At 34.5% G+C, this 17,858-nt stretch overlaps 1 protein-coding gene across 6 annotated transcripts in view; it reads left to right on the top strand.

Annotated features, from left to right (window-relative positions):
• Positions 1-6,024, top strand: part of arid3c (AT rich interactive domain 3C (BRIGHT-like)) — a 189,562-nt gene extending 183,538 nt beyond the window's left edge. For all 6 annotated transcript variants that reach the window (XM_073860275.1, XM_073860273.1, XM_073860274.1 and 3 more), the window contains 2 exons: positions 1,057-1,146; positions 2,865-6,024. In XM_073860275.1, coding sequence (XP_073716376.1) covers positions 1,057-1,146; positions 2,865-3,037 — 263 coding nt within the window. In that variant the 3' untranslated portion in view covers positions 3,038-6,024. The remainder of the gene's footprint in view (positions 1-1,056; positions 1,147-2,864) is intronic.
• Positions 6,025-17,858: the final 11,834 nt, after the last annotated feature.

Raw genomic sequence — 17,858 nt, 5'->3', positions numbered from 1 at the left:
AAAGGAGTCAATTATATCGCTTATACCATTGCTCTGCTGACATTTAACGGCACGTGTGCATTTATCAAAAAATAATGCATACCCGTGAAACATTTCTCAATCAATCAGAATAAAGCATTCAACAACTCCGCAGTATAAGGCTAAAATAAATCATGTGAGGGTAGAAACTAACCTCCGTCTTTACTGTCGAATTATCCTTATCCTTCCGTTTTTTACTAACGAAACATGTACCCACTCAATTAATGAATACATAATAACACACTGACACTGAAAGAGTAACATCAGTTCAATAGAGAATGACTGAGGCAGACATGCTCAGTCTCACCAAATATCTTTGTTAAATTAGGTGTAAACAGATGGTGAAACTACTGTATAAATGAAGAAAAATGATTCATGTCAAGCTGTTTGTCTAATGTTAATGATTTCACTGCACCTTAATGACAGAGTGTGTGCTATATAATTGCAGGTTTTATCTAGTAATGAGTAATGTGTATTGCTGTGTCCTGCATGACTGTTATTCTTATACCACCCATAGAACAGGCGTTGCCTTTTATATATATATAAAGGGACAGTGTAGCATAATTCTCTAGCTCTGTGTAATTGTGCAATTTAAAGATTATATCAAATGTTATTTTCTGTAACCTCATGAAATGTGCCACTGAAAAAATAACAGAGTAAATACGGAAAATAAAAAATTGTCTTGAGTTGCTTTGCATTTGTGACTCTTCAAGTATGTATCTAATGTTTAGCCACTTGCTAATACTTTGTGTGTATTGTTAACAGTGTTAAAGTTATTTGAAGGCACAAATCTGTCATTGCAATGACGTTTCTGACACAGTGTGCTGTCTATAGAGAGAATACAAGTGGAAGGGACATGTTTTTGACAGTAGTCACATCTCTCCTTCTTTAAACTCTTTTAATAAACCCCTCCTTATCCTGTCACTCATGAGTTATCACCGATAGTTGGTGGCACGCTTCTCTTGCTTCTTGTGTTCCTTTTATAAATGCTCATATTGAGTTTTTCTCTCCCTCGCTCTCTGGCTCCTCTCTTGACAGATGATAGACAAGAGACTGCATTGAACCTGTCTACCAACGGCATTAGCAGCATCAACATGTCAATAGAAATAAATGGGGTTGTCTACACAGGTAAATAGAGCGCCGTTTGCTGATGTAATTGCAGGCAGGAAATTCAATAAGTTATAGCAGCACCCCCTCGCTTAGTCCTCCACACAATTTGATGTCTTTGCTATAAAATCCATCGTAATGAAGTGGCAAGTCCAATAGAGTTAAAAAAGTTAAATATCTTAAAATTGGGCCCGGGCGCGGAGAGGTCGATGAAGCTTATTGTCTTTCGTGCCCGAGAGAAAGGCCCTCCGCCTTAGCTGGATACAGTGCTTGTGCCTGATGCGCGAGAAAAGGTAATTACTAGAAGATGGCTCATAAGCTTGCTGGGAATGTTTCAATGGAGGAGATCAAGTTGAAGTGGCATCTGTTTTCACTGAAGGGTTGTTTCCAGTAAAAACGTACAGCCCCAGAACACAGAGACTTCGAGTCTTTTCTATTAATCATGCTTTGAATTGCATGGTAAAAATGTGCCACTGCTTAAAGGGAGACTCATTTTCCAGCTCCCCTAGAGTTAAATATTTGATTTTTACAGTTTTTGAATCCATTCAGCTGATCTTCGGGTCTGGCGGTACCACTTTTAGCATATCTTAGCATAATCCATTGAATCTGATTAGACCATTAGCATCACGCTAAACAATAACCAAAGAGTTTTAATATTTTTCCTATTAAAAACTTGACTTTTCTGTAGTTACATCGTGTACTAAAAAATGAAATGCAGTTTTCTGGGCGGATATGGCTTGGAGCTACACTCTTATTCTGCTGTAGTGATCGGGGACTTTGCTGCCGTAGCATGGTGCCTCCTGCAGCCGTGTTGCGGCAGCAAAGTCATTGATTGTTGGGCCAGAGTGAGAGTATAGTTCCTAGCATAACAGGCTAGAAAATCAAAACTTTTAATTTTTTGTCAGTCTTAGTACATAATGTCACTACAGAAGAGTCAAGTTTTAAATAGGAAAAATATCGAAACTTTTTTGTTGTTTTTGGGCGTGATGCTGACGGTCTAATCAGATTCAATGGATTATGCTAAGCTATGCTAAAAGTGGTACCGCCAGACCCAGAGATCAGCTGAAAGAATTCCAATACAGTAAAAATCTAATGTTTAACTCTAGGGGAGCTGGAAAATGAACATATTTAAAAAAAAAAGTGGAGTGTCCCTTTAACCCCATTTGCTAAATACAGGCATGTTACATTTTTGCATTCGAAAACAGCAGTGCAACAGAACACAATGTGTTTTTAATGTTACAAGCGCGTTGTCGAAGACATTCATCGACACATTTATGCTTACCAGAAATGGGTTTCAAAGTATAACGAACGATTAAATTGCATATAGAATTATAAGAAAAATAAACAAATTATTGACTTTAAAAGACACTTTTTGTAATGATGATTTACAGTAATTTGCTTGCTTGCCACTAAATAAATCAATCAAAGTATCATGTAATTAGTTTTATTAAAATTAATGATTTAAAGTGGAATCAATTGACAGCACAATACTTATCAAATTATTCATTTAAATCAATATATTGGAAACAAGTATGGATTTAACGCCTCCAGCATTGTGCACATGAGAAATTGCCACTAAAACATAGTATCTGTTTGGCGAGGGGGTACTGCAGTTTTATTGTGTGTGTAGTGGAAACATATGATAGTAAAGCTTTTTTAACAATACCTATCAGCATAGTGCTATTTCATAAAAAATATCAAATATTTAAATGCTTTAACCAAATATTCCTCTGCTCCAGGGGTCTTGTTTGCCCGTAAACCCACCATTGGTTTCATACCCGGCAGCCAGCGAGTCCATCACCAAAACAGCTCTCAGGGAAAGAGCAGTAGCCCGGGGCTCAGCACCCAGATGCAACCGTCCTCCTCTTCCTCCTCCAGCACCTCCTCACACGGACCAGCCACCCCTCCTTGAGTCTTCTCTCTGCCCACAACTTCTCTCTCAACTTTCCCCCATCGACAGATAAGGCAGGGTCTACGGCATCCTGTCGGACCAGTTTTCCCTCTGTCTTCTTCAGTGTACACTTTCTACTGTTTTTCTAACCCTGCAATCAAGAAAGGAGCGTCTATCACCAAAAAAAAAAACCCTTCCTGTTTAAACACCAAAGCGTCGAGACATTATGGGTATGATAGCCGCACATTTAAATATGCAGCAATTTTGTTCTTCTGAGGACGTGTTGTTCGGTGTGAAGCGACTAAATGTACTGTGTGACAATGCAAGAAACATTGTGACGCGTCAGAGGAACCTGCTTAATAGACGCATCCATGTTAAATTCTTCACTTTCCTACACAGATCCCGAGTCAATCTTGCTCAGCTTGTATCATAAATACAACAGTAAGAGCTACTGTCAGCTATTACCAAAGAGAATTTGATTACTTGCAAAGATGCTTTTTAGCACCATCATGCTTATGATGCCATTGCAAAATATCAGAAATACGCAGTGGAGATCCTAATCAAGTGTCAAGTTTAAAAAACTCGAAGAAAGCACATGCCATTTATCTTGAGGCATCAAATATAGTCAGGGAGAAATGATTTACTGTTTGCATTTCTTTTCATAACGGAAAATGTCTCGAGGGATGTTTTTCTGCTGTAATAGGTCAAAGAAATCATCTACAGGATACTCTTTAATAGACTGGGAGAATCATACAATTTAGGCAATTTTGAGTAAAGTGGTGAGAACAACAGACACCATCATTTCTACTCTCTCGTGTCTGGTTTTGGCCCGAGGCCGCAGCCAAATATATTCCATTGATTACCGAGTTAGTTGGGGAACACTTGTCGGGAATGTTTAAAGATTTTCCACCATCTCCGCTCATCATTTATAGCAAAGATTTCATTAAATGGTTTTGCAGACAGCAGAACGGGTTTTAGAAGAAATGAGATTGTGATATGTTGAAGTGTGGTTATAAGCTGCAAGTTGATCATGGGAAAAAAGAGGAAACGAGGATCCCGAGAGAAGATTATGTGCCGTAAACCGACAGTTGTGAATAGAATCCGACCAGTTTTCAACAATGCACTTGCATTTGACAGCTGATCTCTTACTTCAATCTCCATTTTGCTCACGTTCTTGTTGCAGATTTCCTTTTTTCTCCTTTTCAGTTGGGAATGTTATTATTGTGTCATTTTTAAGAATCTGTAGACAATTTCAAGTTGTATTTATTATTGCTTTCATTCTCATCTTGGGTTTTCAGTGACACCAGTTTTATTTAAAAAATAAATAAATGAATAAATAAAAAAAGTCACATTACAGGTCGATACCTCACAAATCCTGTAAACCTATAAATGGATACAAGATATACCTCATTTATTTCATTTATTCTATCATTTTTATTGTGAAGCCACTTGAAATTTGATGTTTTTCGACAGATCACTGGATTAATTTTTTTCTACTTTGTATTGTTTTACCAAAGAAGGGAATATATGATGAACACACATCTACCTCATTTGTTATAGACTGTGCCAACAACACGATCACAGCAGCCAGTTTTTTGATAATAGGCTTTTTGTGCTCCAAATTCGTTTTTGTTTGCATGATGTCTGCTGCAAAACCAAAGGCTGGACCACACAGGGCTTTACGCGCCATTTGCATTGCTTGTTCGTGTCTGTCTGCGGCATTTTGTTATGCTTGGTGTAAACGTAATACCAGAAGGATTCTATTTTATGTATACAACTGCTCCAAATGATTTATTACTGAGGTTTTGTAAATGAGATGGTGAATCAGATCTGAAATACACCTAATATATCTTCTGAAATGTATCGAAGTAAAGCTGCAGCTATTGGCATTTTTAGTTAATTAAGTGTTTCGGCTAACATCACGGTCTGCAGCGTTTGGATGTTCCATTGATGCTAGTGTTTGTTTCACTCATCATTTCTATTCACAACATTATGTGGTTTTCAGAAAATATATATATTTCTTTTATACTTTCTCTTAAATGCGATGTGAATGTGGAAACGTGCTCTTTTTTTAATACCAAAGATCTGGGTTGGCAATTATTTTAAGGGTTAATAATTATACACCCTTATTATAACTTTTAATCTAAATCAGCAGAGGAATGTTTTTATTCGATCCCTGCTGTGGCGGAACTCGATAATAAGCACTTGGATCAAAATTATTTCAAAGAAAGGCCAAGCTGTATATTCAATTTATCTCTGTCCAAAAAAAAGGAAATCTAAGAAAATATGTAATATCAGTAGTTGCAGCACAACTTAATGATTAATAAAACAAGCAAACCTGAGCATCATTTTGTTGTATAGGTGCAAGAATGAATAGAAATATATAGTCTATATTTATGTGGAATTACAGAGGGCACAATCAATGCACAATTGTCTGATTCCTGTTGTTCGATGTAATTTACCTCTCGATCTGCATATGAAGAGACTTTGCTCTTTTCGCAGCCATGGCACAGTTTTTTTTCACGTGGCTGTCTGTTCTCTTCAGCTCATGTTACCGCAGAGCAAATCTTGGACAAACTGTCGTGTCCTTATTGACTGTAAACCAAAACCGAATGATTCCATAACCAAAAACTCATTCTCACGAGCTTACTGTCAAAGTAAATAACGATGTTGGAAAACTTGTTCATATAGAGACTATCATTTTGATAAACGTTAAGAAAAATAATATTCACTCATGTGCTTAAAAAAAATGACATGTTGTTTACTTTGTTTAGCTATGTCAACGATGCTATGCTGGTAGATTTTAGATTCTATTATTCGCTGTGTATAATGCTTCTTTTCCTTTTATTCACTTTTTGGATGAATCCAGTGCATTATGGGAAGGCTGGATTGTGGTGCTCAGGGGTTAAAAAAAAGGAAAAAAACAGGTGAAAGATTTTTTGTTTGTTTGTTTGTTTTGCCATTGACTTGTAGCATAATTAGAAATAAAGTACTGCTTTCCACTTCAATGAGCTGTTGGGTATTTTTTTAGTTTTGAATATTACGTTTTTTTTATGTGTGACATGATGACAAAATATGCAAAAAATATTAGGAGTAATGAATGTTAAGAAAAACTGATTTACTCCAATTGAAGAGCTCTGATGCAAAAGCATGAGATGATGATATTGACCGAATGCTCTCGGCAAGCACACTGTAAAAATGTAAGTTGGATCTACTTAAATTAATTTTTGTTAATATGTTTGTAAATTTGTCAACTTTTTTTAATCAAAGTGAGAAAATGGGCTGCTTTCACAAAGCGAGAGAAAGGGTGCAGGAGGTTTATTATAAAAGTAATTCCACACAGGCAGGCAAACACATCCAAATGGCAATCCAACAACGTAATCCAAATAACAGGCAAGGGTCAAAACCAGAACATGAACAAGAAACAAGAACGCTTAGTTATCCAGTGTTACACTCACAATACTTAGCAGTGAGATGATGAAGTTGAACCGGCTTTATACTGACAAACAGGAAGTGAATGGTGAAGTGTGACATGACATAGTTTCAAAATAAAAGACAAGAAACAACATGATATCAACATAAAAGACCTTAACCTTAATAAACCACACAGAAGACAATACAAAACCCTCACAAAATGTAAGGTAAGAATTAACTTTTAAATACAATAATTTAAGTGTTACCAACTGAAGTAATTTTTACAACGTTCATCAAATATTTTTGCTTCAAATCCACTTAATCTTGGCTCTGGCAAATCAGAAATACTGCTTTGTTATCAGAATCCGTTAAACTTTTGCAAGAATTTTTTTACCCAGTTCGCCAGAAGAATTTACTGAACATATTAGAATAGTGACTGAATTTTTGAGCCTTTTACCTTTAGTCAAAGTTGACTTTATTCAGAAAGTGAAGAGTGACTTGAGATTTTTGTACTTAGAGGGTTTTGCTCAAAATACCACATTTGTGATAAGGCATTTCATTACATCTTAATTCAGTCTGAGCTCTTCAATGACACTTCAAATTAAAGGTCCCTTAAAGGTTTTTAGCAGACTGATCTCACGGCAAGTCGTGTTACAGTCACGAAAATTTTGATTAATTTATCCTCCTGCACGAATGTCTTTTTCATGTAAGTCACACAAATTTCTAGTTTTCCGTGTCCGTGGCACGACTTTCATTTTCGTTTTATTTTATATATTGTTTTCTCATCGTTTTTTCCTATTTTCTTACCCTTGTCGCTTGGGGTTGGGGTTAGAATAACTTTCTGTTACATTTTTAGACATCATAACCCAAACACCAACTCTAACCCCAACTCCAGGCGAGAATAGTTTTAAAAGCGGAAGAAAAACATATAGAAACCAATACATGAAAGTACATCCTAACCCAAACCCCAAATCTAACCCCAAGCGACAATGATTTAAAAATAGGGGAAAAATGAAAACAATTCATAAAATGACATAAAAAATATTTTAAAAATTCATGCTCAAGGCACGAAAAAAAGCTGAATTTTGTGCCATGGACATCAATAAATGAATCGAATTTTTCGTGACTATAACACAAATTTCCGTGAGATCATGTTGGGTTTTAGTCAGGCTGTGGTTCCATAAAGAACCTTTAACATCCAAATAGTAGAAATATGCTCTACTATTTAAATATGGGAAAGAAACTTCCCAAAAAAATGGTTGTGTATGGCATCGCTGCAAAGAACCATTTAAAAACTCTATTTTTGCGCATCTTATGTGTTTTTTATCACATTTTATTGCTATTAAAGCATAAAATCTGAAAATCTATTTGTCTCCACCAAAACATTAACATGAATGCAACTAAGTCAACACTCTTTAATTCAATGCTGGACATATCAAAGATTAATATCAAGATTTAGTTAGCTGTCCACTTAAAAACAAACTGAGCGACACGAATTTATTAAACAAGATGCGCACAGTGCAAGATGGCCAATCTCATTATGTTGATATTAAAGCATGAGATGAGTGGAAACAGCAGATGGTCTGCAATATAAACACAGGTACTCGGCGTTATAAAGAGAATATCTGTAATTAATTTCCACAATAACCACAAGGGAAAAGTAAAAGACAGAGAGAATAAAGTTGGTCCGGACAAAGGTCAAAATCCCGCACTGCAAACGCAAGCAATTAAACTAATGATGCCAGGGGCGTGTGCAGCATTAAGCAGTTAAAATGGAGTAAAGATTGGTTCATTAAGACCCGAGAACCTGATGTAATTAGGAGTAGGGCCAAGATTAGTGTCTGTCAATGGCTCGGCCTAGGATTTGCAGGTAATAGAGTTATCATTGAGACTCAAGCAGTGTTACATTACACTTCGGAATAAACAAAAACAAATTAGCAGCGTCGTCCAATAATGGGTTATCTTGTCAGGGCCTGACAGAAATCTATGCCCTATAACACAGTGTTAATTTTATGCATCACTGACAAGCACCTTCACAATCAATAGAGGTACTATAAAGTCAGGGAGCCCATCAATCCAGGTTGAGGACAGGTAGACGAAGAGTTTTTGTTGTTTTTGCAAGTTGTTTCTTGCATTTGGACCAGAACCATTGTTTGCTTAATCAAATTCTTCTAGGTAAAACTTCACTTTAATATTGACCAATAAGACTGGATCTCCATCCCAGAGATAAAACTCTGAAATTACAACATCAATTTAAATAAAAAAGACACTTGGGAAGTAATACGTTCTATTTTATAAAAAGTATAAGAAGTACATTTACTTTTAACAGAACTGTTAAAGGATTAGTCAATTTTCTTTAAAAAATCCAGATAATTTACTCACCACCATGTCATCCAAAATGTTAATGTCTTTCTTTATTCAGTCGAGAAGAAATTATGTTTTTTGAGAAAAACAATCCAGGATTTTTCTCATTTTAATGGACCCCAACACGTAACAGTTTTAATGCAGTTTTATTGCAGTAAAAAATTGATCTAAACGATCCCAAACGTAGCATAAGAGTTTTATCTAGCGAAATAATTGTCATTTTTGACAAGAAAAATTTAAAATATGCACTTTTAAACCACAACTTCTCATCTTCCTGTGACGCGTCGGCACGACCTCACTTAATACGTCATCATGTCAAGAGGTCACGGATGACATATTGAAACTACGCCCCAGTGTTTACAAGTGTGGAGAAAGACGACCGTTTTGACGTTGTTGTATGTCGTTGAATGATACTAATTAATGTCTTTGTGTCAACTTATTGTTTAAAATGGTCCGCAAATGTGCGTTTCATATATGCAACATGTGATCTTTCCACGGCATTACGCAATAACGTGAGGTCGCGCTGGCGCATCACAGGACCGGAGATAGACGAGAAGTTGTGGTTGAAAAGTGCATATTTTTTATTTTTCTTGTCAAAATTGACAATCGTTTCACTAGATAAGACCCTTATGCCTCGTTTGGGATCATTTAGAGTCCTTTGACACTGCAATTTTAAACTGCATTAAAACTGTTACGTGTTGGGGTCCATTAAAGTCCATTAAAATGAGAAAACTCCTGGAATGTTTTCCCCAAAAAACATAATTTCTTTAAACATCGACATTTTGGATGACATGGTGGTGAGTAAATTATCTGGATTTTTTTAAAGAAAATTGACTAATCCTTTAATGTGTTGTCTGTGGTTTTGGTGATCCCTGAAGGACTTCACAGGGGTAGTTTACCTTAAAATGAAAATTTTGTCATAATTTTTTCATCCTCATGTTGTTCTAAACCTGTATGAATTTGACCATTGACTTCCATAATATTAAATTAAAAATATGATGGAATTTATTGGGTAGGCCTACCGTCAACTATGTGCTCACCATCATTTATCAAAATATTTTCTTCATCATTTATCTCAGTACTTCCAAAATATTTTTTCCTACTATGGAAGTCAATGGCCACTATCTGTTATGTGTTAACCATCATTTCTCAAATTATATTTTGTGTTCATCAGAAAAAAGAAATTCATACAGGTTTAGAACAACATGAGGATGAGTAAATGATGAAAGAAATGTTTGTTTTAAGGTTAAACTATCCCTTTAAATAGTTCATGAATTTATCTGGCTGGTATGAAAAAAGTTGACCTAAATACATTTTTACATTTAAAACAAATAACCAGCCTTTACCAGGTCCTTTAGTGACTACTTAATCAACTCACAGCAATGAATCAATTGATACTTGTGATCAGTCTGTGTTTTTATATAGACCAGTATTACTGTCAGGCATTAAAAATGGTCTTGTGTGCAAAGGGTTAGATTACATGCCTGGGTCATCTGAGAACATCTAATCCGATTGCATATTACAAGTACTGTACCTGTAGTCTAATTTCATTTCAAGCCTTATGTGCTGTCAATACCAATGACAACCAGCATATAGGCCTACAAGTGATGAAATATGTCCAGAATAATCATTATCTAAACTGTTTTTTAAAGTTTAGAAGGTATAAAATCATAACAATAGAGAAGCTATTAAATTATTATGTTTTATCTGTGGCCTAAAATGATGGGCTTGATATTTTGGCATTATTATTTGTAATATTGTGCTGTACATGTGTACATTTCAGAGAGGGGGCCATTTAGTAACATAGGTCAACATAAGTAAACATAAGCAGTTTAAAGGGTATCATATACCAATGCTTTAAATAGTAAATAAAAATATAAATGAATTAAATTAGCTCACATCTGACACTCCAGTCAATGTTGGTGTAAAGTAAATGTCTGTTTTGCATTTGAAAGATGTGTTTCCTAAGTTCCATGAAGGTATGTAAAGACTTGATGTCTAGTGTAGTCAAATTTGATGGACTGATACAACTGGGAGTGTCTTTTGGCAAGTGGAGCATGAAGGATCAAGGTTGTTGTGATTGCTCCCTCTCATTCAACTGTATATGTTTATGTGCGTGGGGTCATGTTCCTCAATTAAATGGCCTCAATAAATAAACAGCCAAGAGCAAATATCAGTAATAATCACAACAGACCATAACTCATTGAGGAATCGTTGTGCATAAAAAAATGCTGTACCTTAAAGACAGAACTTTATATTAAATAAATAAAAAGATAAAATGTATTTTTAATGTCTGCAATGAAATGTATTGGGCTACCTAAAGCTGTCATGTCAAAAAAATGCATCTTTTTATAATCTATTGGTTAAACTTGTATGGAATGTATGTATCAACAAGGAATGTAAGGAGGGAAACACAAACCCTACATGTCACGCGGCACTTAAACCTTGATAGCCTCTTTTGACAGCACTATCAAAAGGGTCATACAAACATTGATGGGATGTACTGTTTGCTGGTTGACTGAGTGGGCGAAGGATCATATACATTCCTCATATTAAGCAGATGTTAGTCAGGCACTAATGCATTGTGATGGGATTATTTTTTTCACTGGTTCTGGGTCACAGTCCATGACCTTATTAAGTGGAACCTATATGATGTACAGGGAGGCACTTTGGAAGCTATCAGAAATATTTTCATGTAAAAGGAAATGGTCGTACTGGTTGCCATAGCGATGAAAGCTATGGAAACCGGATCTTTAGTCAATACACAAATCATGTATTGATCACCACAGTCCCACAGTCAATTGTCTATATGATGTGTAACTCAACCAAATCTCCTGAATAAAATCTTAGTTTTTATGCAATAACAAGGACAGAAATTAAAACATATATATATATTTTAGAAACTGGAAACAGTTTTACATATTTAGTCTGGAAAACACCATAAATTAATAAATAAATAAATTTAAAATTTATGCCCACATCTGACAGTCTGGTCTGTGTAGGTGTAAAGTAAAAAAATCAAGTAAATAAATATATGAAGGCTTTTACACTTCAAAAGCAGGGTTATACAGCTTTGGCATTTTCGTTTTTCATCTGAATGTTTTGCATCGAGCACGTTTATGCGACAAAAGACTTTTCATGGCTGTTTAGAGTAGCCCAAACATTATCTCAAAACAAAGGCAAAAATCTGTTGATGTTGTCGATGTGTATATTTGGATGTATAGCTCTGCTTTCCATTTTGCGTCATCTGTATTGTCACGCTCCACATCATGAGCCAATGGATATCAAGTTGTTTCTAGGTGCCAAATGAAGAGAAAAATCTGTGAAAACTTTGCAACGTCTCTTTTGTCAGCCTGCCTGCGAGACTAGGTGTTCGAATCCTACCAACTCTGGGCTGCACCTGCCTTTGTGAAGATAATTTGAAACATTTAGAATGCAAATTTACCAAAACACACAAAAGCCAAGCCAAAGCTATGCGGCGCAATGATGAATGTGCTGGCACTAGCAGGCTGACATCCCAACAAACACAGATGGCTCACGCTCACGAGTCTTTTGCTTATTTTTCTGTTTTGCCTTACAAATGGAGTCCAGTGCAACATTTCTGCCCCATTACTGCCCTTCGGCATTACAAAAGAGTATGGCACCGCCAAGTTAATGGTAGTTTTATTGGTATTAATCATATCAGCATGCAGCGGAAATGTATTATTGTGATAGAGCCATGCATTAAAACAGCAACATTTCATTACTGTAGAAAATTTGAACAGTTAAATGAACAGTAAACATTAACAAGTCTGTATCTTTACATCTTTACAGAATAAAACTAAAATAACAGCCTCATGCGAAGCATTCTGGGAACCAAAATTTGAAGGAAAAACAGAACATGGGTGATGAGGGTTTCTGGTTCCCAGAATGCTTTGCATGAGGCTGTTATTTTATACACTGTACACTCAGATATTGTCTTTACTTAAACAATGAAGTAAATATCACTTAATATTTTTGTGTTTTGGATCGCTTAAAAATTGTAGTTAATTAAACTTTTAAGCGTAAAAAATTAATTCAACTAAACATGTAAGTAAACTGAACTTAAAATTATCAGTACATGTTGTGAGGAATACCCATAATCCTTTGCGCCTGAATATATTAATTATTTATGCTTTTTCACGGAATAAGAACTGATTAGAACTTTAAATATTTGTTAATAAAATGTCATAGAGGTTTAAGCACTTATATGATTGATGTTGCTTTGTTGTAATGATCATTTTGTGGAAGTCACCATTCAGGTGATCAGTGTTTACTTACATGAACCCTGTTCAGCACATTTTATTGTATTTCTCTCCACAGTACTGAGAATTCATGTCAAAAGTGCAGTTTTGCATGTGTTTCTGTGGAGAATTACATTTATTCAATTATTGACTTATAGTCGGTAATGAATTTTGTGTTATAATACCATTTATAACACCAAAAGTAATATAAATAAATAAAAAATAAATAAAAAATCTTTGAACTTAATTAACTATGTGTAGATGTTGGACAGAGCAATTGTATTAAAAATTAAATCAACTTAAAATTAAGTTTACGGAAATAGAAGTTAAATGTAATTTTTTTGTTCAACTTAGTAACTAATGATTTTTAGTAAAGACTACTAATGGAAATTTTTTTTGTCTGCTACACCCACTAAATGTTCTTTGCTAATACAACTTAACCTGTTTAGTTTCACCCTGTGTAAAAACTAAAATGATTTTGTGCAACGCGTTTCCTGATCTCACGAGAAATCATACATAATTTTAGGAGTTGGCTAATTCGTATCAATTTATACAAAGTTAATCCTGCACTGTAAAAAATACTTTGCTTCCTTAAATTTTTTTGTTGAATCAACTCGGATTTACAAGTCATTACAACTTACTATTATTTATCTTGACTAGACATGAGTTGTTATAAATACAGGTGAGTTGTTATAACTTATAAAATTAAGTTGACTTTCCTCAACTCTTATTTTATAAGTTGTGACAACTCATCTCTGTTGACATGACTTGTGAATCTGAGTTGATTTAACAAAAGATTTTAAGACAGCAAAGTATTTTTACAGTGTGCAAAATCCTACGATTCTCATGAAAAAACGAAACCGAACCCCTAACCCCACCCCTAAACCCACTCTTAACCCCACGTCACAGGGGTCAAGGCGCATCGTACAAAAACTCACGAATGTGGTGGTATAAATTGATACAAATTAGCCAAATTGTAAAATATGTACGAATTCTCATGAGATAGCGTTAGTTTCCTAGCAAATTTATAGTACTGTCAACAAATTCGGGTTTAGAGTGTATTTTTTTCTGTAAAGACAAAGACTTGTTAATGTTTAATGTTCATTTAACTTTGAACAAACTGTTGCCAGTAAATAACATAAATTTGAATCTACAGTAAGTTACTGGAAAACAGCTTCATAACTACAGCAAAAGAATTTACAGTAAGCTTTTTTTAAACTCATGCCTTGAAGTTTATGAAAAAATGAAAAATTAAAAAATGCTATCATCAATTACTTGCCCTGAATTTATATAAAATAATATTTTGATATATGTTTGTTTGTATGAACACAATCAAAGGTACCATTGACTTTTATAGTATTTGTTTTTCCTACTATGGAAGTTAGTGGGTGGGTACCCTCAACTGTGTGGCTACCATTTATCAAAATATCTTTTTTCTGTTCAACAGAATAAAGAAACTCATAGAACAACATAAGGGGGAATATATGATGACAGAATTTTAATTTCTGGGTAAATTATCCTTTCAATCCATAAGGGGCGGTTCCCCAGACTAAAATGCATGTTTGAGCTGGCTTGCTTTAAAAACATTGTACACTGACATCTTAACATATATCAGTGCCATTGCTTTGTCTCAAAATGCATCAGTAAAGTTTTTTCTAGGGCATGTTTGTAAAAACTACTTAAATGTCCTAAAATAATTAAGGCCTGGTCCTGGATTAAGTTAAACCCTGTCTTGGCAAATGCCCCTAAGAGTTTGAAAGGTTGAAGGTAGCTGGTTCAGCTACCAGCCCCTTAGAGGGTTTTGTTTTGCATCTTTTGTTGTTAAACATTTACTTTTCACAGTCACTTTTATTTTAGGTGTCAAAAGCATTAAAAGCAGCATCTGTCCAAGCAACATCTGTCCAATTTCTTCATATCATGAAAAATGGCCATGAAATAAAAGGAAAAATGTTTAGATTGTTATCGTTTTCAATCTATATTGGCAGAGTTTATGTAATATAATTTGATTTATCCTGTCGTTTATATTTTATTAGCACAAGTTTTCTGTCTGTCAGCCTGATCAGTACACAATTAAAGTGGACAGAAGTTTTTCTACTTGTTGTATTTTGCGTTCGACGTCTTAGGCTGTGAGCCGAACATGAAGTGGTGTTATACCTCACCTCAACCCTAAATTACAATTTACTGTTAACCATTGCCCACAGCATGGTGTGGACTTGACAGAATGACCGCGGCAACGTTGGCCTGTTCGATTTTCCGTTTGAATAACAATGCTTTGAGAGACAGGCAGAGTCCCAATGGACGGGCACTAAGCGGGCTAACAAGCCACTCCAGTACTGCAGAACTCCACGCGCTTCCACTGCAGCTTTAACGATAGCAACTTTGATTTCAACAGTAATTGGGGTCTTGTCTCTGTCTGTTACTGCCAATAACACGAGTTAAGGTTAATAAAGGCTAAGGGGTTTGTGCGTCTGTGTATTTGTGTGTCTGTATGTATAGGTGTTTTTATGGCAGGTTACTCAAGTGGGAAAGGCCGGGTAATTAGATGCCATGGGCAGTTTACCTAGTGTGCCTACACACTTCAACCTCATCAATCACAAATATGTAGGCTAACCTTGTATTTGTCAGGAAGCACAAAGATTGAATTTAAGTGTTGTCTTTTTGTTTTTAACTGAACTTCTTGTACTCAATGTCCTGTCATGCACGGTATCCATCAATCATGAGTTGTAGATTTACTTTTTATTTAAAGGGATAGTTCACCTGATAATTCTGAAAGTAAGATTTGACATTTCAATGACAATGACTTATTTACTCATTATGATGTTTATTGTGGATAAATAACTCAATAACTCTCATAATAGTCATCATTCACTCTTATTGTATGAAAAAAAGAGCAGCGTCAACATATTTAAAACCTTACCTTGTATTGCATTGAAGAAAGCAAGAAATATGGTTGTAATCATAAGAAAATTATTGCAGAATTTTTGTATTTGTTTTTTTTTCTGCAAATTTGCCATTTGATCAGTATGAATGCCAGTGTGTCATAGAAATGGTACACTTATTACTACACATGAATAATGAATTATGTGTAATCTTTTATCTTTGACACTGTATTCTGGCAGTTTCTTTGTTCACCTGATAGGCTTGCATGCGTTCCATCGGCAATTGCTTGTGGTAACACAAGTTTCAATTTGTAAACAGTTCTTTGTTTCAGTCAGCTAAATAGAAAACTGGAAATGTACTGTGGTACACAACTGCATATTTAGAAATATGTAGACCTTTAATGTAAGGTCAACAGTTGCAACCATACATTTTTAATTATTAAAAATGATCAATAACAGATGTTTAAAATAAACTTTTGTGTTTTTTCTCATATTTACTTTACATAAACTCAAAGAGGTTGTGTAATAAAAATTAAACATAATTACCACAAATAAGCATTTCCATTAAATACTTGTAATTAAAGATTAAAGAGTAAAATAAAAGTAGAAAGAGTGAATACACGAATCAAGTAAAGTGTTTATGATAATAATAGCCTATATTGTGCTTGTCACTTGTTTCGTTGTTTATTGCAAAATAACTGGGAAATTTACTAATTTATAAGATTAAAGCAAGTTATATGATGTCAACATATACCTTAAGGGACAAAGGCTATTTTACCCTCACTATTATTGAATGCCAAATTATATGTTATTAATTGTGTCATTTAATAAATTAATTTAATTTATTTTTATGTCAAATTGAATCACAAAACTCATACAGCAACTACTAGCATTGTTCAGATTAGCACAACTGTTTTCAGTATACATTTTTCACTCTATTTTAAAAACTGAAACTGATGTAGTCTGTTTACAAAAGAAAAAAAGACATGTAAATGTGTAGGTTTAAATCTCTTGACCAGGAAATCTGAGGTTAGCCCACTGGAATGCAATTAGCTAGTACAGCTAAAAGTTAAAACTGTGATATTACCATGCTGACGATCTGTAATAATTATTTTTAAATTGTTGTAATTTTTAAATTAATTGCATGGTAACAGCAATAATAATAATAATATCTTGTAATATTTCTGTCATGAAAATTTAAGTCTGACCTTGTGTTACTTTTTCAGATTTAGTTAACCTCAACCTTAGGTTAGGTAGGCTACCTCGACGTGCTTTAAAAAAACGTTCCAGTTCAGTAACATGACTATTTTTATTGTTCTATCAGAGAAATGTCTCGTTTTGCATGCCTAATGAGTTTTTACAGAGGGTAGAGCAGATATTCAAATGAGTTCCTATAAACCAAATTACATTCACAGAATACAAAACACGGCCTTAGGAGATTTACATTAATGATTCATTCATCCAAATAAAATGCAACAATTTTGAAACAAGTTTTAAATACACAGATAAAAGGTATCTGATCAAACTTATAAATAAAGTATTTAACATTTATAAAATTTGAACTTTGAATGCCCAGATTTTACTAGTTATCATCATTTTTTTTATAGTTTACTTCTCAAATAAAACACCTGGCGGCTCCGATTTACAATAGACATCTCAACCAGTAGGGGGAAACAGAGCGCTGTTCAGTCATCAAGAATAAACCCTCTGTGAATATCTAATCTTGATGTATTCGCACTCAGCTCCACCTGCTGGACAATCGCTTGAAAATGTACTATTTTATAAAATCATTTTTAAATTTCACCAGTGATAATCTAAATCTTAAAAGCTTAATCAAGTTGAATGAACAGATGATTTAACGATATATTTAATTTATTATTTTTTATTTTAATAATCTGCATTTTAATAACTTTTTGTAGTGAC

Source organism: Misgurnus anguillicaudatus, chromosome 22 (assembly GCF_027580225.2).
Source record: "Misgurnus anguillicaudatus chromosome 22, ASM2758022v2, whole genome shotgun sequence".
NCBI lineage: Eukaryota > Metazoa > Chordata > Actinopteri > Cypriniformes > Cobitidae > Misgurnus > Misgurnus anguillicaudatus.
The sequence above is the reverse complement of the archived record's forward strand: the minus strand, read 5'-3'. Positions and strand labels throughout refer to the sequence as shown.